This window comes from Cheilinus undulatus, linkage group 6 (assembly GCF_018320785.1).
Source record: "Cheilinus undulatus linkage group 6, ASM1832078v1, whole genome shotgun sequence".
NCBI lineage: Eukaryota > Metazoa > Chordata > Actinopteri > Labriformes > Labridae > Cheilinus > Cheilinus undulatus.
Window position 1 is genome coordinate 37,637,072 of NC_054870.1, and position 24,262 is coordinate 37,661,333.

General features: G+C 38.7%; 1 protein-coding gene across 2 annotated transcripts in view; it reads right to left on the reverse strand.

Annotated features, from left to right (window-relative positions):
• The window catches only part of zgc:154058 (uncharacterized protein LOC795538 homolog), a 53,513-nt gene that overhangs the window by 10,464 nt on the left and 18,787 nt on the right, over window positions 1-24,262 (reverse strand). For both annotated transcript variants that reach the window (XM_041788807.1, XM_041788806.1), the window contains exon 6: window positions 9,062-9,189. In XM_041788807.1, coding sequence (XP_041644741.1) covers window positions 9,062-9,189 — 128 coding nt within the window. The remainder of the gene's footprint in view (window positions 1-9,061; window positions 9,190-24,262) is intronic.

The following is a 24,262-nucleotide window of genomic DNA, read 5'->3' on the forward strand; positions in this document are numbered from 1 at the left end:
AGAGATTTCTAGAAAGTTCAATGTGAAGTGCACATACAGCAATAAGACATAGCTGGGGGAGGTGATGGGAAAATATCACAGCAAGATTTTTGTTTAAAGTGAATTTTATTTCAGTCCATTACCTTTCAGAGAAAAGTGGCTGCTTTCTTTCCCGCAGCAACTACTCTTCATCTACTGTAACTACATTATACTGGCAAATAAAGGTCTGATGAGGTAGCACTGCCAATCTGTTATCATATTCAGTAAAGGAAAAACAAACAAAAACACTCAAAACAAGCATGCTTGTTTCCTGGCAGTGTTGGCACCTTATTTTCCTAACTGATAATGCATCTACACTAAAGAAAATCCTATGTAATCACGTTTAATTGTGTTGCTCTCAGGGATTTCTTATCTACTGCAAGAACATTATCAAGCCCTGTTTGCGGCTTTTGTTTCAAGCACTTCTGAAGCATTTTAAAGCTTTTTCACAACATTTAAAGCTGTGGTAAGACAGTGCATTCGCAAGGCCTACTTGGAGTTTGCAAAAAACTCCACATGAAAGCCAAGCGAGAGTCCTGTTTGAGCCAAACGTCCTCCATTTGAGAATTATGGAGGCCACTGCACTCTTGGGAACCTTTAGTTCAGCAGATTTTTTGAAGCCTTCCCCAGATCTGTGCCTTGCAACAACCCTGTCTCTGAGCTCTGCAGGCAGTTCCTTTGACCTCATGGCTTGCTTTTTGCTGTGATATGTACTGTCAGCTGTGAGGCCTCTACCAAGACATTGACTAGCAGACTGATCACTAAACAGAATAAATCCCAGTCTGAATGGATTACCTTCTCTGTGAACAGTACAGCTCGTTTGTGTGGTCTTCCTCATGTCCCACAACCATCACTTATAGAAGTCATTACCGGCTGTATTACTGACACATTAACCCAGCAGATGAACCATTGATGAATGGCTTAATGTATGCTTTTGCACTGTGCACAGCATGCAGGGGACATGTGGTAAGGAGAGGGACAGGAGAGTTTGGATGAAACAGTGAAGATGATGGAAAAACTGAAGGGCACAGAGAGAACATTAAAGTGGACTAAATGTGAAAAGCAGAGGCACTGAGAAACAAGAAAGAAAAAAACTGAAGCAAACTGACACTTGTAGGGAAGATGAAGAAGAAGGTTATATAAGAGGAGTCGCAGCTCTCAATATGATTTTATTTCTCTAGGCAACTGCCTTCAACTGTCATTACAGATGCTTTCTTTTTCTTAGGTCAAATGTCCCTGGTCTAATCTCCATAGAATTTGCATAAAAAGTGGGCAAAGATATAAAGCCTCAAAGTGAAAAAACAAGGGTGGGAGCTGCAGGTGACATATGATACAATATGGTAAGATATGATGTGTTATAATGGGACAGGATAGGAAACAATCTGATACGATACTATGCATTACGATTCGATACGATATGATTTGTCCTGTCTCTAGATTTAAAATATGGCATCAAAACTTCTTATTAGCTTTCAAAACAGAATAAGTGGAGACCGAGGGCAGATTTTCCACTTACTAATCAATCTGGGATGATGTTAATCTGTAGAATATGGGTTTTATCCATCAAGTTAAGAGGACAGAGAATTGTTCTAGTCGAAGTTTCACAGCTACTTAAGCCAGCTGTAAGATGGCATCAGAATGTGATTAATCAGCATATATTTTTAAGATTTTTTTTAAAGATTTATTTTGGGGCTTTTTGCCACCATTAGAGGGTGACAGGACAGTGGGTAGAGCTGGAAATAGGGATGAGAGAGTGGTGAACTACATGTGGTGAAAGAGCCACAGGCCAGACACGAACCCGGGCCACTCATGTGCACATGGGGCAAGACCCAAACCACCAGGCCATCCACGCCCCAATCAGCATAACAGTTTTAATCGCATTTTTCCCCCCTGTGGTTTATCACTCAAAATTTATCCATTCATTATGATATGACACGGTATGGTACGGTATGGTAAGATACAATACAATATCATACCATACCATACTATACAGTACAGCACAATACTCTTACTTTCTTTTCACTGCTGTCCAACATCATGACAGTCTTCTTCTTTTGTAATGATGCTCTCTGCGTTTGTCTATTTTCCTTTTTGGTACCTTCATCATGTTTGGAGGCCCCACTGTGAGTTTAGAGAGACTGCTCTGACCTAGTATGAGAAAATTTGCCATATCTCAGCCTAATGTTCATATTGTAAGTAATGGCCCCACTTAGAATCAAACAGGAAACAAAGGCTTTTATGATCTCAGAATACAACTGACTTAAAAAAAAAAAAAAAAAAAAAAAAGGAGTTAAATCAGATCCCATCCAACCTCCATCATTTTCTGTCAGAAAAAAGGAGAAAATTCAAACTGCCAAGAGGACAAGTCGCCGGCACACCAGTGGGTGACAGTAGCTTCCTCATGCAGTCTCTGGTGTCAGTGCCTGTCATGTGTCGTGTGTCATGTCACTCCAGAGCTCTCAGACATGAACCTCTGCAGTATTCGATCTAATGTAAGATGCAATGTGCTGACTAAGCAAGTTTAGGCGGATAAATCAGTTCCTGCAGGCTGACACTGACCAGCAGCTCCCCTGCATAAATGAATAGTAATGTTCACACAGAGCAATGTCAGGATCAGCAGAGCTCACACTCCTTACAGAAGGAGGCAGTGACTGTGTGTGTTCACTGCGGTGACTTTAGATGGAAGATATTCTCACTGCAAAACAAAGTGTGTGGGGGGATTGGATGTGTGACAATCAACATGTGGAAACAATCACCATCAAACTCTCTCAGCTTCCATTTTTCACTTTTTTTTGTAAGTGTATCAAAGAAGTTTAAACAAAACGATTTAAGTCAAATCTTTTTACTGAACGCCAGACATTTGTTTATACTCCACACAGACAACAGAGTCCATCCTGCAGGCTACTATGGATGTTTTATTAATTTCTAGACATCAACAACACTCTTCCTACTTCTAAACCTACAGAGCAGCTCACCTTCGGAGACAGCAGACAGTACCTTTATATCTCTACTCTCAGAAGAGTACCCAGCTCTCAGGCATGGTTCAGTTCATATTACCCACAGACTGTGCCCAAGTCTATGTGAGCTGTGCTGGAGACCACCTCTACAAGCAAACTCAGGCATGGTGCTCAAGTGCATAATGCTTTTGTTCACACTGAATAAATGAACCAGACTTTGGGGTCAGAAGTACTCAGATGAAGACCTGGGTCTCTGATGTGAAAGAACCCAGCAACATACAAAAGGACACCCTTTATATGAAGTATTAAACACATTTATTTGCTTAAAAGTCATCTAGATGCATGTGCTCACCATGCTTTCAGCTGCCCTGTTTGTAGAACAAAATATTGCTTCTCTAACACCTAAACTTTCTAGTCTTGAAATTTTAAATACAACCCTAAACCCTAATGGTGTGCTGGATAAAATGTGAGTAGGGACAGAATTCAATGATTTACAAGTCTCATAAACCCATGTTTCATTCAACATATAACATAAACAACATAAAACTTTCAGAGAATCTAGAGGAATCTCTGTGCACAAGGGACAAGGCCAAAGGTCTATAGGGGATGCTTGTAATCTTCAGGCCCTCAGGCAGCACTGCATTTAAAGCAGGCATGGCTCTGGAAATCATTGCATGGGCTCAGGAACACTTTCAGAAATCACCGTTAACACAGTAGTATTCCACAAATACAAGTTAAAGATGTACCATGCGAAGAAAAAACTATGTGAACACAATCCAGAAGCACTGCTTACCTTCTCTGGGGCAAAGCTAATTTAAAATGGACTGAGCCAAATGGAAAACTGCTTTGTGATCGGATGAAACAAAATTTGCTATGTTCTGTGGACTAAAGAGGAGAGGGACCATGCAGCTTGTTAACAACGCACAGTCCAAAAGTCTTCATCTCTGATGGTATGGGGTTTCATTAGTGCCTATGGTGTGGGCTAACACATCTGGAAAGGCACTATCAATACTGAGAAGTATTAGATCAACATACACTCCCATCCAGACAAGACAATGCTAAACCACATACTGCATCCATCACAACAGTATGGCTTCACGTAGAAGAGTGCTGCTCTGGCCTGCCATCAAGTTCAAAATAAGCTAAATATTTTTCAAGAAATAGTGAAGTTTCAGTTTAAACCAGTTTTAATTTCGTTAAATACAACTATGACAAAAAATACTCATCGATAGCCTCTTTCTCCAGACAAAAACTGGACTAAGATTAAAAAATACATATCTGTGATGACTAAAATGGAAGAAAACTAAGTTTATTTTTCATCAAGATGACTAAAAGTAGACTAAAATGTAATGTAGTTTTCATTTGACATTCAAAATTCATGATATTTCTCAACTGTGGTTAAATCTGTCCTAAAACAATGAAGCTGTAGCTCCTCTGCCTCTCAGCTGTAGAAAGCAGGGACCCCAGGATTGGCAGAGTGCATAGAACACACTACTATGATTTGGTATCAGATTTAGGCAAGAAAATAAATGCTTGGACTAAAAGTAAAGACTGAAATGTAAGGACTTTTTATGGACTAAAACTAGACTAAAATATTTAGAGTTTTCGTCAACTAAAACTAGACTAAAACTAAAAAGGACAGAAATAACTCAGATATGACAAAAACTTAAATGCATTTCATTTAAAGACTAAAACTAAGACTAAAATTTAAAATAGCTGCCAAAATTAACACTGGTTTAAACCACCGATATGAGTAACCAAGAGTACTCAGATCAAGACCTGGGTCTCTGATGTGAAAGAAATAGGATGTTCTATTGTGAATAAAACACGGGTTTACAAGATCTGCAAATCATTGCATTCTGTTTTAATTTACATTTTATATAGGGACCCAAATTTTTTGGAATTTGGGTTGCAAATGCAACATGCAGAAGAATTTCTAGAATTTCATGAATAGGTGCAATGCAGACAGTGGTACCGAACCACTGCTAACATATTTGTTTAAATGTATGAAGCAGGACAGGTCTTTAAGAAGTTTTGGCATATTCATGAAAGAGCTGAACATTTTTTCAACCTTACTAGAGGCATCAAGCCGTCTCACACCCATAGGCCTCTGTGTGGCAGTGAAGTGCTTCTCCATCATCTTTTCATGTGTTTCTCAGCCCAAACTCACAGACCGCCAGGCAGGAAAAGCCCCAGTGGCCACGCCACAGCTGTGCTGCCAAAGCATTACATAACACAGAACTATAAACCACCACCGCTGAGTTTATTTCCATGTGTTGTTTTTGTTTTTTTGGTGCTCTCAGTCTTTGATCTGTCAGCTTCATCAAATGTTGGCTGCTGTCTTCTCACACTGATTCCAGCATGTTTGTTGTGTTTGCCTGAGAATGGCCATATGTGTTTCAGTGAGTGGATCTGGCCCTGTGCTTCATTTTGTAGCAGAATCTCCTTTCTGTAATGTGGTTTGTACAGTTTATTTTCCGTCGGTGACAAGTCTATTTCCATCCCGCTGGAATGTCTCTGACTGCAAAAAGATTCAAGTCTGCAAACGAGCGGCAAAGATCCGGCCTGTGATTGGTTGTAGGTGCGGCCTCTCCTACACACACCCTGTCTGCCCAGCTCCTCTCCATGCATGGCCAGACTTGATGACTCACTTCCCCCTGGCTCTTCCCGTTAAATTCCTCCCAGTTCTGCAGAGAAGAGGCCCGGCAGGAAAAACGGGAAGACGGTGCAGATGACCTTTTTGTACTTGCAGCTAAATTGCTGCAGCACATCTGTTCAACACACCGACTTTACTTATTATTCCTGTCCTGACAGGAAGAACTTCAGACCAAAGAAGTTTTGTCGTTTTACAAGTAAAACCTTTATTCAGAAATCTTCCTCAGCTATTCAACACCTGAAAGACAGACTCAGCACCATGCCTTATGAAGTAATCCTGGCATTTTAGTTATCTTCTTTCCATCGTTATTTATCAACTCCAGAAACATGCAGTGCAAATACATTAATAATAAAGTCAAGCTATTGTTATGGCTCAGTTAGGACATTTACGTTGACGACTGTACTTATCCCAGTGTGCATGCACTCGAGATATGAATCTCTTAATATCTCAAAACTCAATTTAATTCTTATTCTGGGTTCATGATTCAATTTTTGATTAAGGCTGATTCCTGATTCACAAAACGTTTCCTATTTGTTACCAGGAGGTGCTTTTTTAATCATCTGCTTTGACAGAAAATTATTATTAGTTATTTTCATTGTCCATGTCGGTCAGCAGTTTTTGGACGTTTCATTACTTTCAATTAGCACACTTAGCAAACAAATCAGATCAAGCTTCCTCTTAATAGAGGATTGTAGAATCCACAGTGAGTCCTAACACATGTAGGAAGTATGTCAGTATGTCAGACAAAGCAATGTAAACTTTACCATCACTTGAGTTAGTGCTAAAGCTAACAGCAACGCTAAAGAGTCTCTCATGTCATGCTTCATCTGTGAACCAGGAAAGGTAGAGATGGTGATCAGAGAAAAACACCAGCAGCAGGTGTGCTGAGCTTAAACTAGCTGCCTTTTAATAGTTCGAGATAAATCATCTGAAAAAAATATTGATGTTTTGACGTTTTGAATCGATTCTGAGTTTAGAAATTAAACTATGCGATTCTGGTGATAAATTATTTTTTTCCCAGCACCTCTAACATGCACAATGGAAAAATTGGTGAATTGGCAGCAGATGGCAATATGTCCTCTTTTAGCTTAAACCTTCTTCCTGCTGACCTCACAAACAAGTTAGCAGCTAACCAGCTATATCCAACTGTAAAAACTTTGACAAACTTGAGAGCTCTGTGCATTCTGGGTACACTCTACGTTACTTTTGTAAAATAAGAGATAATCACCACACCTCTTCTTTAAGGTGACAAGAATTTGACTTCTGCTTTGCATTTGAGCTATTCAACTTCTAAGTCAAAGCCTGGTGTAGAAACTATGGAGCATGTGCAGAACACTGTCTAACTACATTATCTAAGCCTGTTAATCTGACTTTGAGAAATCTGACTACGAGTGATTTCAGCAGGACTAACATATTTAAATGCATTTTTAAAAAATACAAAAATTGCCTTCCTCTAAGTGTGTAACATGCTGTCTTGTGGTCAATTTCATAAGATAGAGATGCAGAATATAAGGATGTGAAAGTGAAAAACCTCTGCAGTCATTTCCCCTGAATAATAGAACATACCTTCAATTCCTTTGAATCCATGGGAGGAAATTGTGTTTAAAAGCAGCACTTGGACTTTTTGGGGAAAAACGGGAATGATATAACAGAGATAATGGATACGCTCAGGGTAATGCTCTTCTGTATAAACAGGGTTTCTGAAGACACATTTTGACAGCATAGCAAAAACAAAACATGCACCATCGATGTCTCATTTTCTGTCTCCTCATCACTCTCCCATTATTTCCCATAAACAGACAATTATTTTAATTTACAATGTTGAAATGTTGAAGGACAAAGCAAGGAAAACAGTGAAAACAGTGTTTCTACTTTATCTCTGAACTCACTGTGCATTTTTTTTTTCAAAAGTACCAAGAATTTCTCATTAAAGTGACACGTAACAGCTTCTTTACTTTCACAAATACCAGGAAGACACACACATACACACAGCTGAGGCAGAGCTCCAGCCAAAGGTCCAAATATTTAAACTTGAACAAATTCTTCTCCAAAGAACAAACATCTACAGGGCTGGAATTCAGGTTGAATTTCCTCTCTCAGTGCCAAAGTTTTAACACCAAACTATCAGACATGGGAGTGTAGGGTTGTGTCTCAGAAGACAGGAAAGACCAAAAGAAACATTTTAACACAAGTTTTCTGTGTCTATGAGCAAAAGCTATTACAGAGAGTTCAGGCTGTGTCAAATACAATGTGTTTCAGTTAAGCAAGGGACTTCTTTCACATCTTTTATTTTTTACCACTGGCAGCACCAATAACCAGTTTACTTACAAAAGTTGCCTCACAGCACTTTCACTTCTTTTGGATATTGAACATTTTGAATGAAGCCTCAAACCTAAAAAAACAACTACCAGACTGTTTACTTCCCTGCTCCTCTGTCAGCTCCACCTGACTCAGCCTCTATTTGATGTTCTTTACAATAAAATAGGTGTGTACATATTAGTACTGGTATCAGCTAAGATGAGCAATATCAGCATGTTGGATATAGGCAAAAATACAGTATGATATACAGTATTGTGCATCTCTAGATAATGCAGAATAAAAGAAAAGAAACCAAAAACTCCACGACTGGAAAACATAAAAAATGAGGAAAGAAATACTCAAATGTCTTTGTCATCATGGCCAAATAATCTAAAAAGCCAACATGCGTCAACCACGTAGGTCTTCATCAGAGCTTCCAGACAAACATTTGTGGTGTGGCCACAGTTTTCTATCAACTACAGCCAATGGCAGGCCGTCAAATGAACTAGAGGCAGAGAAACGGATCAGAGTCTTCAAAAAGAGCTTGCAAATCAAGATGTGGCCTTTCCCAGCTATAACTTTTTACTTTTTTGGAGTGCCTGGTTTCCTCTCTTTTATCGTACAAACTGAATTTAGTTCAGTTTTATATTTCCCATAGAGTTTCCATGATTTTAATTCTTGTTATCAAATGTTATATATATTTCTGTTATGGCTTTGTTTCATTACAGACAGTATTTTTTGTTAAAGGGTTTATCTTTAGTTGTTTTTACAGTGTATTTTCATGACAGCCCTGTAATGGTGCTCTGCTGTCATTTCACCTTAAGACGTCATATTGATCTGTGATGTGTGATATTTGGAGTTCCTGTCTGCCAATTTACAGTGCACTTCAGCATTGCAAGAGAGCACAGCACAGCAGGAACTCCATATATCCACACAATCCCTACTTGCCTCTGTGACACCTCTGATACTACCTCCTCCAAAGCCAAAATGCTTCAGGGATCACTTTAACACCCCTATTATGCCTATTACAGTTAAGGCAAAACGTCAAAGGGGTATAAATATCACACCTCCAAATGTCCCTGTGAATGAGCCTTCTGTTTGTCCCCAGAGGCTGTAAACGGGATCCACATACCTGGAAGTTGCCCACCATGATGAGTCCAGCGGCACAGATCCAGCCTGTGGAGAGACTCGCCGTGTTGAGGACACAGTTCTGGTGCTTCTCGATGACGTGGGCATAACGGAGCAGCACAATCACCATAACTACAGAGAGAAACACACAAAGAAGATGAGTCATGTGTGGTCCAGTAGATAAATAACGCTGCACAAGAGTAAAGGACAGGCTGGAAAAGTACCACACACATGGTTGGTTTGGGCATTATTATTTCACAGAGTCTGGATTAAATTAATGCAACACTCACAGACCTCTAAGCCAAAAAATACAATGATTCCCAGAAAGCTGTGTTAGAGTTATACAAGCTAAAAGTGGGAATATGAGAAGCTGGAAATGGCGGGAAAGTGGGGACGACATGAGTGGGGGGCAGTCTGAGCCTTACATAAGCATAGGTGGAGGGGGACTAAGTACAGTATAAGGGACGGATGGCTGCTGATGTGCTAATGGGCTGTGACTGGGGGTATTGTTAGCGGCTGACCCCCGCCTGGTTTCTTTTTGTTGGCTTCTCACGGCTAATGCTCGTTGAAGACTGACTGGATTTGGTGAAAGTGGGGCATTTAAGGAGGCAAGGGTGAAAAGAGGAGGCTGGAAGAATAAGAGGGGACAAGGAGCCCCTCGTGTCCTGACCTGAAGCTCCAACATTTGTCTCCGCTGTCTTTACTCTGTCACTATCCTGGTCAAAGTTACAGGCATTAAGGCGGTCCCTGCTGCCAGAAAAGAATCTAAATGGAAACTGTGGTCACGGAAAGAAAAGAAAGGCTCCAGCACAGGATTTATAATGTAAAGCTTTGTCTCCACCAGTCAGGGTTTAGTCTGAGCCAGCGTCACAATGACGGGTCACATTTCATAACCTGACCACAATGTCAACCTGAACTATTAACTGTGATTCATGCATGAAAAACTCCCATTATTAGTATAATTCATTTATATTCACAGTAATGATGGCTTGGGTTTAAACAGAGCAGGCATTTACCTTGGTTTTGTTGTTAAAAGAGTGTGAACTCTTGTCACAAACAAATCTGGGAGAATATCAGAATCAAAATTACTTTTTTAACCCCTGGAGGTAAATCTATGAATGAAAATGTCCCTACACAGCAGATATGGATATAAGTATGAAGATTTACAGGGGAAATATTCAGAAAATATGGATGAAATGTACAGGATAATGCAACAACTAGAAATACATATGGTAACGTTAAAGTTACAACGGTTATGACTAGGGGTGGGCAATCAACCGCAAATAAGATTAAATCACAATATGGCATGCTGCAATTTTCCAGTCACAGACAGTGCAATATTTCTTTAACCTGAAATGTGACAAAATACCAGTTCAATGCAATTTTGTTTAGCAGCAGCAAAAGAGATTTTATGCTCTACACATTATGCAAACATTTAAGCGTCTTTTTTAGAATTTTTACAAAAGTCCTACTTTTCTTGTCTATGTATATTTTTTTTCTTATTCAAAACAAGAATAACATAAAAATCCCTTCATTATGGCAATTGAAATCAAATTTGCAATTAGAGCAAAAATCACAACAAGTTAAGGAGCCTAATAAGATAACCCCATAAGACAAGGAACCTAAAAATAACAGTATACTAAATCGAAATGTTGGGGAGAAAAAAAAAATCACAATTAGATTATTTTTGCAAATCGTTCAGCCCTAGTTATGATTAAATATAGCAGCAAGTGTAGCAGAATTTAGAAGATATGAATAGATGTGTATGCCAAAACACAAGTGCATTAAACATATTAATTAAACAGCCAATCAAGTTTTTAAGTTCATCTGAAATGTTGATAGGCACCTTATTCTTATTTTTTGTGTGGTAAATGTTGTTTTTTTATGTTATAAAACCTCATAGTAAAACACTATAGTAAAGAAAATTAGCTCATACAATGTATACTGATTTTTGTTTATTTCCCAACACATGGTGTGCCCAAAAAGTAGGAAAATTACTCCTGTTTTAAAGAGTTGCACTTGTGACTTTGATATTACAATGGGGGTTGATGGTGTAGTTAAACTTAGAGAGTAGAGGATACCGTCAGCTGAAACTCACTGGACAAAACAATTAAAAAACATCATAAATATAAACTTTATTACTGCTTTAACATTAGCACAGCCATGCAGATAAAATTTACTCAAGGATGTTTTTTTAACTGTGTCTTCGTTTGTATCAATTAAATACTGAAGCCTGACAGTCTTTGACTTCCCTAAAAGTGTTTAATAATAATAAATCCAGATTTTAAATAGGCATTTATACCTAGAACTGCCATGCAGGTAAAATTTACCCCATCATAATGTGTTTATCTATGTGAATTTTTATTTCTAAATTCCTAAGAAAAAAAGAGAATTACAAACATTATCTGAGCAATACTAATCCCGTACGAGTAGACTTACTTTCTCCATGGAGAAGACTGGTAAAAGAAAGATCTATGAATGTAAAGCAGCATTAGACATGCTCAGTGCATTGAGTGCTGAAGAAGAATAGTTAGTGGTGGGGTAGTTTTGAGATGAATTTGGCTGTGGTGGATCATCATCCAACAGTGATCCAGGTCTCTGTGAGTGGTCAAATAACTGTTCAGCTTTCTTTATTAAAATCAGTGTGCTCTACTAATAGTTAAATTTTACCCTCTGGCAGTTTTAGTGTTAAATGAAATTCACTAATGGAGAGATGACAGAGTGAGAACCAGAATCAGGGCACCTCAGTAATACTCAGGAAGTGAACCAGACTCTCCCCAGCTACAAGACCAGTTTCCAGACTTGGTCCAACCAGGACTTAAACAGGCACTCTTCTGGTTCCCAAGTCAGGTCCTTACAGACTGAGCTGATGAGAATGTTTAAATTTAACATATCACAATCTGAGGAGGACATCTTCTCTTTTTCTCCCTCTCTGATCAGAGCAAAGACGCCTATCGCAACATGCATCAGAGAGGCAGAGTGAGTGCAGATCTTTCACTGGTTTTGATGTTGATGTCATACAGATATATCGAGTAAGAAGAAGCATTTGGTCATTAAGTACACTTAGGCAGTGCTAAATACATCTGGGCCTGCCCAGGTAAAGCCTATGTTAAAAAGCCCATGAGTCATAGGTGTGTCATGGGTTAAAATTTCAGACTGGAAAATTCAGAGTTCCTGACACATCCCTGAGGAATCACATTCCAGACCACTAAATAGTTGCTGATCAGAATCAGTTTCATTGGTCAGATATGTGAAATAATACAAGGAATATGACTGCAAATGACTGCACTCTCTATGTTCAAACATTAAAAACTCAATATCAAACGATCAGACTAATGGAGTCAAGCCAAAATGATACAATAGTGCAGGGATGAGGAGTGCAAAAGATGCATAAATAAATATTGAAATGTATTATTCAATAATAAAACAGATGGTTTCATTAACATAAGTCAGTAAACCACAATCAATCATAAATGTGAGACATTCATGAACCCTTTTTCCTTTATAACTGCATCATTTGAATGCGTTTGACATATGAGAAAGTGTTTCATGTTTGCCTGATTTAGAGTGGTCTTGTGTTTTTTAATAATTTTCACTGATTCTGCTGTGTTTTTCTGCTACTTGACTCTGCTGTATGACACAAGTCAACCTTGCTGTTCAAAGCGGCTTGACTGGGAAACTTGCGAACCTTCACTCACATGTACTGTGAGGAGAACAAAGCAGTGATGAAACCCACTGAAATCAACACTAACACTTTCACATGACCTCCAAACTCCAATTAACATTTCAAAAGATTCTTATCTTTGTCTACATGGTTATTTTTTATTCTGTTTCTGCCCCCACAAATTCCCAGGAAGTAGGCAGCAACATGCTGACTAGAAGTGCCTTTGTTTACAAGTTCCAGGGAAAAGTTTCACAAAGACTAAAAAGGGAAACAGGATGAAATTTTTCACCAGTAAACCCACATATGAATGTCCAGGACCAGATCAGTGAAGAGATACTACGTTCCTCTTTGTCCATAAATCAACACAAACTAAAAGTCCTGACCGCTTGAGCGCTGAGTGTTTTATTACATAACGGACCACGGCGACGACTGTAGAGATAAACACTCTTCTTAGAAAGTAACAGGTCAGCAGATGTCATGTATGCAGGACGTCTAGCTAACATATACATCTTATATAACAATCTAAAAATGACTATAAATGTACATAAATGTTAAGTCTGTTAAGATCCTAAAGCACAGTCTTCTTAAAGTGTTTTTGTGTAGATGAGCTGCCCTCTGCTCCACTAAAAATCATCTTGGTTAAGTGATTTCAGTGGCAATCACGGAAAAACAAACAGCATTGTCTCCAGGCTCAGAAACAATCTCTTCTTTGTTTTCCATCTTCTTTTTCTTTCAAATGGAGAACACATTTTGTTGCTGAAGGGACGAGAGAGTCAGCTGCAGTGTATTTATTTTATTCGATTATGGCATCTCAGCCTCTTGGCTGCAGACTGGCTGGCTGTGTGTTTTTTTCCTCTTTCAACAAAATGACTTTTTCATCATTACAAATGAGCCTGTTTGAGCTTGTTGGCATTTTGAAGCTATCCGGGGATGATGTAAGCCGGGCCTGAAGGTTAAAGAAGGTGGAACATTTCTTCCATTATTCTCCTTTTACCTTTTTGACTTTTCTTCAGCAAACTCTTAATATGCACATCTGGTTTTCCTATCCCCTGGTTTATCTCCTTCAGGATGCACATCACGTTGAGGGGTCACAGGCTTGTGAAGCAGAAGGACATTACGTATCTGATGAGTAAGCAGCATTGACGCCCTCCGCCTGGCCTCTGACAGGAGGGATAAGCTGTTTTCTGATCGAGCTCAACAACAGGAATAAGTTTACTTTTGTCCCTTTTACACTGGAAACTTTTCTTTGTCATATTTCTTCATTTTAGTGGATTTATGTGTCTTATAGAGTAATGTCTCAGTGTTTTATTGCACAGCCTTATAGAAGAGTTGCATTTTACTGCCATTTTCTGAGTATGTGACACTCTAGGTACACCTCAGGTCTCGTTGTTTGCTTTCATGAGTCTCTAATAACGCTTTTCCTATTGTCCTACTCCTTCCCTTCAGAGAGAGAGACAAGGAAACTCAACAGTGGAAATATGCTCTAAGAGAAATGATGAGTTGTCTTTTCCTCTATAGCGTCACGTAAGGCAACATCTGATTGTGACCGCATTACTCAGCTGTCAGAAGTCTTAAACAGCAGATTGTTTCTGTACAAATACTGACTGCAATAATTAAATTGCATTTACATTGTGACAGAGTTTTGTATCTGTATGTTACCTGACACACCTGCACACAAAGAACCTGCAGTCTACTTTTGTCTGTAAGCACAGTGATTTATTATAAAATTATTTTGTTTATTTATCATTGATATCTATTTTACAAATAATCTTACTCTGTATTCTATAAACAAAAACACACAACTTAAAAAAAGTAATCTAATAGATCACAATTGCAATGTTGGGGGGGTTAGATTATTTTCCCAAATCGTTCAGCCCTAATGATCAGTCTATAAAAATGTGTTTTTTCCTGACAGTCAGACTCTCATTTAGTTAGACAATAATTAATTCAGTCTTCTTAACCCAATAAACAGAGGAAATAACTCCATTTTGGAAATATTTCTATCTGAATAATGGGTTTGTTTGTGATTCTTTTGATGTGTAGACCTCAAATTATCACATTTTTTTCACGGGGTATCAGAAATTGTATATTTAATTCCATAGTGATACCCAATTATATTGATTTCATCACATTTATGCATAACATTTTAATACTAGTAATGCCAAACACTTTTCAAAATTCCAGCTCATCACATGCTGACTTTGACAACTGCCAAATTTTAAGATTAACATTGTGTTTGTTTAGTGTCTGTTTTAAAGTTAGTCTTTTTTTTTTATTTCTAAACTCTGCTGATTTTCTGAAAGTGTATTAAGGCCTGCAGAGCTGCAGCATCTAACTAGTGAGTGATATCCAATACGAGGTGTGTCTACACACTATGCTTCATATAACCAGAAGCAGCCAGTTATAAAATATCCATCTCTCATGGACTTTTCAGACCAAAATCACTGTAAGCATGTTCATATCTGCTGTAAAAATCTGCATTTTAACATGGGTGATGTATCCGTCCTCCTGTGCCTCTGCCAAGACAGTTTGGCTACAGATCACAGTTCTCAGACGCCCCCTCTTGCAGGCCACTATGATGAACCGCTGCATCTGTAAGTTTCGAAAAACAAGCTAACGTTTTCAAAATAAAATCTAAATAAACTTCTGATTAGGGCTGGTAAGGGCTTGGCCACCAAAAATTAAAAGCAAAACCAAAGTACAAAATGTTGTATTATAACGCTTTTCCTCCATGAAAACCCTTTAACACAGCTAACATAGCTAAGGCTTAAGCTAACAAAAGTTGCCCGATCCATGCAGATAAGGTAGCTACATAGCTGTATAGATAATGTAGCTAAATATAAAGCTAACAGCTATGTTAGCTACACAAGCTATGTAGATAACAAATCTGCATAACTAAATCAAAAGCTAATGAAGCTATGACAGCTACATAAACTACATAGGTAAAGTAGCTACATAACTAACAGCTGAAGCAAACAAAGTTATATTTAGGTACATTAGATTATGCTATGTTTGCTACAGCTAGACCAGTTCAGGAAGCAAATACGCATATGGTGGTTCTCTTTGGCTTTGTTAGCTTTTGCTAAAGCTATCGCTACATTTGCTCATGTCTTATGTAGTAACGTTAACTACGTAGCTAGTGAAGCTATTTTAGCTTTAGCTAAAGCTAACAAAGCTTAAGCGAGGCCATTGCTCGCACAACTCCTTGTAAATTGGGTCTACCCATAATTTAATTCCACATTAGACCCCTGACCTTTATGGTTTTATTTATGAAATCTTGCTTAGTCTGTAATGTATGCAGTGTAACTGCCAGACTTGGTTTATGAATAAAGTAGTAAAAAAACATATAAAACATTTTAACAACAAATTACAACCTTTCTGCCCTGACAGATGCAGCATCTCACAGTCGTGGTCTACAAGAGGGGGCGTCTGAGATCTGTGGTCTGCAGCCAGACCCCTCTTGCTTCTGCAGCCAGCCTCAAGTGGACCCTCAGGGAACTACATTTTTTTTGCACTGTAGCATTCAACTCGTTTTACAATCTAATGGCAATCTCCCTGAAATCCCATCCACAGTCCATGCTTTTGTCACCTTACACATGGGTGCTCTTTTCAGATCCAACCTTTCTTCATGAACACAGAAGGCCCAGAGGAGGAGGAGGCAGAGTCTTCGCTCAAACACTGACGCACACGCCAATGTTACTTTTGCAACAATGTGGACACCGTCATGATGTAACCCTGCTGTCACAAGCACAGGCCAGCTTTTACGTACACTTGGTTTAACACACACATACACACTGAAGTCCATTTCCCACAAACGTCACATCGACCACACCACACCTCTCAGTTAAATAAACCCTGCAGTCCCCACAAGTAGATCCATTTCAACCCAAACACCGGGCCGCGTTCTCTCCCACAGGAGGTATGCTGAGAAAGAATACATGCATTGTCTTTGATACATTGTGTGTGTACACTGGCAGAGAGGTGGAAACTTGGCTACAAAGAAAGAATAATAATTATGAGGCAATGTACAGGTTACTGAGTCCAGGAAAAAGGAGTGAACCCTCGAGCTGACTGCAGCCAGCTCCATTTACAAAGTGAGACAGAAATCAATAGGCTGCAAAGCTAAGCACTGATTATTTACAATAGCCTGTTGTACAACTACATGCCACATTAGCTTAACCCAGTTCTGTAGAGCCATATTAACTTGCTTTACAACAGGTATTAACATACCCTGCATTGAGACTAATTGGATGGTGGAGAATAATACCCAGACAAGGTGGCTGTGAATGTTACCCAATATGACCTGATGAATGATGGACTGAAATCACCTGCAGAGGTGGTCACAGATCAGCTCAACCAGGTGTAAAAACAGCTTCATTTCAACCTAAATATAGTGAAGTTTTGCGCTAGCATCCTCCTAATAAGATGCTATCCAATCCGATAATTCTGCACTTGAATAAGTCTGCAAAGGGTAAAGTTGCAGCGTAGATGCCAAACACAAATATGTTCTACTCCTGCAATAGTTTGAAAAATTAAAATGTTAGTTGTTGCAAACTTCAACTTCAATTTCATTGTCCCTCAGGGGAAATGTGCTTTTGACCAGGTAAATCCTAAAAACAAAGAATACATATGCATATACAGTGCTCAGCATAAATGAATACACCCTCTTTGAAAAGTAAAATTTTACTCAATAGCTCAATGACCACAAGAACAACGTTCAGAATTTTGACAAAACTGAGTTTTACTGAACATTTGTTTAACTCCTAAGATGAAAGTAAGGTTAATAATACAACTTAGATCACAAAATCATCAGTTTTACTTAAATTAGTTGATGCAAACATAAATAGACCCCACAACAAAAACGACTACATCTAGTATTTTGTATGACCTTTATGATTTTTAAGAACAGCACCAAGTCTTCTAGGCATGGAATGAAAAAGTTTGTGACATGTTGCAACATCTGTCTTTTTCCATTCTTCAAGGATGATCCTTTTAAAGCCTGGATCCTGGATGGAGAGTGATGCTCAACTTGCCTCTTCAGAATTCCCCATAGGTGTTCGATTGGGTTCAGATCAGGAGACACACTTGGCCACTGAATCACTTTCACCCTGTTCTTCTTCAGAAATGCAACAGTAGCTTAAGATGTGTGTTTTGGATCATTGCCATGTTGGAAAAGTGCATGACAACCCAGGGCACAGAGTGATGGTAGTATCTTCCCCTTCAGTATGGAGCAGTACATCTGTGAATTCATGATGCCATCAATGAAATGCAGCACCCCAACACCAGCAGCACTCATGCAGCCCTACATAAAGACACTGCCACCACCATGTTTCACCGTAGGCACCATGCATTTTTCTTTGTACTCCTCACCTTTGCAACGCCATACAGTCTTTAAGCCATCAGTTCCAAAAATATTGATCGTGGTCTCATCACTCCAGAGTATAGAGTTCCAGTTGTCTTCATCTTTTCAGCATGGGCCCATGGCAAATCCTAGGTGTGCTTTTTTGTGCATGGGCTTTAGGAGAGGCTTTCTTCATGGACAACACCCATGCATGCTATTCCTCTGAAGTGTACACCATATTGTGTCATGGGAAACAGTCACCCCAGTTTGGCTTTTTAATTACTTAGCTAACTGCAGTGAACTTGCATGGCGATTTTCTTCAACCTTTCTTATCAGAAGACGCTCCTGTCGAGGCTTTAACTTCCGTGGGCGGCCTGGATGTCTCAATGAGATGGTTGCAGTTCCATCTTTTTAAAATTTTTGTATCACTTTTGCTAAAGTATTCTTACTGATAAGCAAAGCTTTGCTCATCTTCTTGTAGCCTTCACCTTTCTGATGTAAAGAAATTATTTTCTTCCTCAGATCTTGTGACATTTCTCTTCCATTGCTGACGGCATGAAATGGGAAAGGGTTTCCTTTGTTAAGTAACACCCTTTTATAGTCAGTTGTGTGCTGGACACCTGATAACGAATCATTAGACTCACCTGTGGTTGGATTCTTGATAATTAGAATTTTGTGGTCTAAAATTTAGCATTGCTCCTAAGACTTTCATTGGAGTGTACTCATTTTTGCAACATGGTCTTGAATGGCATTGATAGGAAAATTACTTTTTTGTGTGTACTATTTATCAAACCTTGTTTGCAATCAATGGCCCACATTTGTGGGAGTATTCTGTGGTATAGTATCCCAGAGAAAATGTTGATTCTGAAAGGAAACTAAAGGTTTTCTGACAAATCTGTTAGTGTGTACTCATTTATGCTGGGCACTGTATATTAAGTTAGAAGAAGCATTCAAACACATAAATAAAAGAACAGACAATGGAACAGATGAGGTAAAACCATCATCAGTGAAAAATGATAGTGGTCCCTTTTTAAATTTAGTTGCATGATGACTTGAGTGATAAGTTTTCTATCCTGTTGGACTTGGCTTTCAATAATCTGCATCTCCTGCTGGAGAGTAAGAACTCATATTCTGAGTAGAGAGAATTGTTTTTCTGCTGTGTGGTACCGGATCAACTCTCCCCGACTTCACTTCTTTTCTTTCTTTTTTGTTTTTTTGTGAGTCTATCCACTGGAAGTAATAGATTTAAGCCACTTGATCTTGGTGGATCTAGTCACTTCAGCTACAGCCCATCAGTTCTCCCTTAATACTTCCAAAATGATCCATCACACAGTCAGTCTACCTATACACAGTAGTAGATCTGTCAAAAAATACACATTTGACTTACATGCCAGTGCTTGCTTCAATTTAACTTTTTAAATATAAGCCTTTCTTGCATATTCTTATCATTAAAAAAAAACCACATTTTAACAATTTACACTTACAATGATGATGTTACCCATTTGAGGGGAGGGAGGGAGTGTGAATAGACTGGTGGTGTCATACAAAATCTGCATGCAGTGGTGCAATAAGTTCACTCCAGTTATTCCAGGTTTGAAAGAATTTTTGTTTTGGATCCTCAAAGAATGAGTCAATATCTCAATATTATATATATCCAAAATACTTCCTTAATCTTCGAATATGGATGCTGCTGTGTTTAACCTTTTTTTTTTCTAGGCAAACCCGCAGGCCGGAAGGAACTGTCCACCTGAGCACTGGCGCTAGGCCAGCCGGCGGGGACCCTCCAATGGTGGATCTCGGATGCTGATCCTTCATAACCACTTTCTATAAATACATTTTTTCAGGGATGCAGGATAATTTTGGCCGGATATTTGTATCGGATGATATCTAAATCACTGCCAATAAGTAAAGCTGATATTTTGGCTGTGAATGTCAGCATATATGGTAGAGATGGGCATTTAATCAAAAAATAATCCAGCCAGGTAGTTTCATTTCAGCTGAGTATTTTGATTTCATAACAAGTTAATCTCTGCACGTTCCTCTCAGTTATTTGTTTTAAAAGTATACAGATATTTACAGAACAAAGTCAGAGGTTGGGGGTGGAATAATCGTTCATTAATCGCTATTTTTCTAGTACATGCATCTTGATTTAAATAATAAATCTGATTTTTGTATTGTGGATACTCACGTAATTGTAAGGGCATTTTTGTTTACTTATAGGGCAAGGTGCAAAAGTCAGTAAAACTCCCTTTTTGGTCTGAAAAAACACTTCAAATCCCCTAAATATCCCATAACAGACACTGAGGAAGATGAGGTGGTAATAGGCAGTGCTTATTTATGTTTGTGGTTCTATATAGCACTGCTGTCGTAATGTTGTAATCAAAAGATAAAATAATGCAATACACATTTTATAATTCAGTTAGCTAAAACGTTTACCAGCCGGTTGCAACGTAAAGCCAGACAGTCTGACAGTAAAGTCAGACTGCAGACACATTGTGTAAGAAATAATGGGATCATAGCTCTGTATGTTGGGACAGCGCAGCAGAAAGTTTCAACAGAGTAACATCCAATTCATCTTGACTCACAAACAAACTGTCAACATGACTGAGCAATGGAAAATCTGCAATCCACTTAACTTTTTATTTGTCTGCATTTTTGTTTCATTAGCAGAACAATCACGGTGAAGTGTTTATCCTCTCTCTTTCTTCCTCTAGCACAAATACATTTATGTGCACAGGCTGACAGACTGACCTGCTCTGGTTCAGGGGTCACGGTTGGCTAACAGTGCTGATCAAATGCTGGACTTTCACAACAAGCTGCAACAGTCTGAAACCTGACCAGGATGCCTCAAACCCTTGTGCTAAGCTTAGTCTTGTATCATTTACGTAAAAAGTAAAAAGATACATGTACAAGCTCCTCCATTCTGAGATCAAGGCTGTGGTTTGAATTTTAAGCCCCTTTTAAAACATACATTCCTGTAAAATTCTGGAAAATGTCAAGGTGACCTGTGCTGCTCTTTCACACAGGATCCTCACTTTAGACCTTATTTTCCCTGTTGCATGGAAGTTGCTGGTCTCAGGGGGCAAGTCAGGGGTGGGCTACTGGTGGCCTTTGGACAGTATGTGACCCAACCTCAATCAATGGCCTACAAGTCGATTCTGATTTTTAACATGTTGAAGAAGACAAATCTACCATGAAAGATTTCAGCTTCAGTTACTAGTACAAAACCAGACAAAAATGCATTACAATATAAAAATAGAGATATTTCTGTAACTATCTTTAATAACTGCTGTATGTTTTGTTCTGTGTGAGAAATTAGCAAACATAATTGGCTGTCATTGTCTACAATAACTAGTAAATCTTAGTTCAATGAATTGCAAAGAAGCTTAAATTGGGTCCAGATCAGATGCCAATTCAGCACAGTGGGTAGAGCAGGCAGCCATACACAGAAGCTGTTTGGTAAATGTTTTCACCCACTCTCCCCCTATAGTACCTGTCTCTCTTCTGCTGTCCTACCCGAATAAAGGCAAAATCCTCCCAAAAAAATCTTTAAAAGATTTTCAGCCAATTCTGTGTTTAGTTCACTGACATTAATCGTAGCTTTAGTCCATCAAAGTACATTAAAGAATCAGTGGCCTAATTGTGTTTGTTTGACTAAGAGGCTTGTACTGTTTGTAACAACATGACCCTCATGAATCAACATAGCCCTCTGCAAGCAAAGTTGCCAAGTTGGGGCAAGTCATGACTCAGAAAGGTCATCACATTGTCACAGTGAAATCATAGACTGCAGATGAAGCAACAGAATGTAATGGTGTTCCAAATGGCATACTACAGCACTAAATGGTACATTTAAGTTAAAGGTGGAGTATCCAACATTCTATGAGAACCGTGTAGAATCAACTCTACTCCCCCTCCATTCCTGTTCTTCTCCGTGTTTGAGCTCTGTAGCTCCGCCCCTCTTATCACATACCTCCTTGCGAAGCATGTCCACTGAATTGAATACTGCCGGTGGCAAAGCTCTCATGGAGTGATTTTGCTCCCCTTTTCAGTGAAATCAATGGCCAAATCACAGGTAAGAAAACATTCATCTCTGCGTAAACAAATTCTACATAGGACCGAAAAACAACCAGAATCTGTGTGTAGGCTGTCGTTATTAGTGCCGTTAAGTCCGCCATTGTATCAACTTCTCACTGAGCTACAGCAGCCAATAGGAACGCTCCCTTCGACCTGAGCCTTGATTGGCTGTGAGTGCTAGCCTCCTTTTTGGCTGGAGCAACATCCCTTGCTCTTTTTCCTTAAGTGAGAGCGCAGTGCAAGGAGGCGTTGCAGAAGTGTGTTTTTCTGTTGAATAGCTTCAATAACAAGACCCTGACGGGTTGTCTTGTTTTTGCGGGCATACAACACTAAAAATAAATCGCTTACTACAGCTTTAATTTGTTTTCTTATAATTAATTTTTTTATTTACTTATTTTTTTGCTATAAAGGCGTTTTTATTTTTTCTGTTTTTAATTTTCAGTCTATTTCTATTTAATCAGGTAAACGTTTCACTTCTTTGTAGAAGTTTGTGTAAATTTTTCTTTTGGCAATGATACAGTGGGAGGGGGTAAAGGGGTTAAATATGGGGACGTCTCAGGTCATATATCTGTAGACTGCAACTGAATGCTTGAATTTTCTTTGGGATTAATGGAGTACCTACCCACCTACCTGACTTTCTGCCTGCCTACCTGCCAACCTATCTAAATTCTTATTTTGAGTGCACAAAGTATGTTCACACTGAGAAGAATACTAAATACATTGTACTTCTGGTGCAACTAAAACTGTCCAAGAAATGAGAGTGGAACCATGGACACTTCCCACATCTCACTCCAATTTGTACTGGTTTTGTCTTTATATTAATGATACACAGACCAGGATGGATTAACAGTGTCAGTCAAGATTATATTTGCGTTTCAATCAAAATCAAGACAATAAAAAAATCACTTTCTATCTTTCTTAACAGTCTGTCAAAAATTCTTTTATTTCAAACAAAAGTTCTAAAAACTTATTTTATAGGTAAAAATTGTGGTTTAAAAAATGCATTGCTATATACGAATCCTATAATACATACAGTCTATTAAATATATATATATGAAGAAAATAAGAAAATAGATATTTAGATTTTCATGTAAGAGAATGCAGAAAGAGAAAGAAAATGTTGAGGTCTACTGAATCACAATGTTTTGAGCAGATATCTTTTTAGGTGTTGTATTTTTTTTTTCAATAAAATATCACCTGATGAAGAAAATCTATCACCTGAAGAACAACTCTGCTTGAAGCGTAGTGATTCAATAAACTTAATGAGGAACTGAACAAGTGTGCAAGCATATGTCTTCCTACCCTACCTCCATCTACCCTATTTATGTGACCATCTACCTCTCCTAACTTTAGAGACATAAAAAAAGGAATCATAGTTGATTTTAAACTGACTTTAATATCACGTCTTTATCAAAATAAGAAAATATTGTGTTAAAAACTCCTGGTATCAATGTAATATTGAAAAGACCACGCAAGCATGCATAAAACATAATGAAGATGCTTCATAATGTTCAAGAAAAATACACCAGTTGTGCAGCAGTGGTGGAGCATAAATGCCATCCTCTGTCTAACTTCTACCTGCTATTTCCAAACATCTGCTCACCACAATTTCAACGGAAGTTTTACTTGGTCTGGCTAGAGGAAGTCTAGGTAATGTCACAGTTAAAGAATGGTCCTTTCTGTTCACACAAGAAGCACAACCAGAAAATTCACTGAAATTTTCAGGAGTTTTGTACACATTATGAAATGGCTATTTACAACACAGAGTCTAAAATACAGCCTGCAATTTCATGTTATTTTTGGACCGTGCAATTATCATTATCTTGTCATGTCTCTGCCTTCCTCTCAGATGGCTCAGCAAACGCTCCAGAGTCAGCCAATCAAACAGACAGGCCTTAAATAGCTGCTAGACTCATGGAGACTCCTTATGAAAAGACAAACAAGGCAAAGAAAACTCCCCCCCGCTTTTTACCCTAATGCATACACTCACAGAGAACATGTCTCAGCCACAGCTGGGAAACATTAACCAGATCAGACCCAACAGCTAGCACAAGGGACAGCACGTGTAGACTCCCAAGAAACACACAGACCGGCACATGGGAGCCCCTTCCTTTTTTTATAATCAT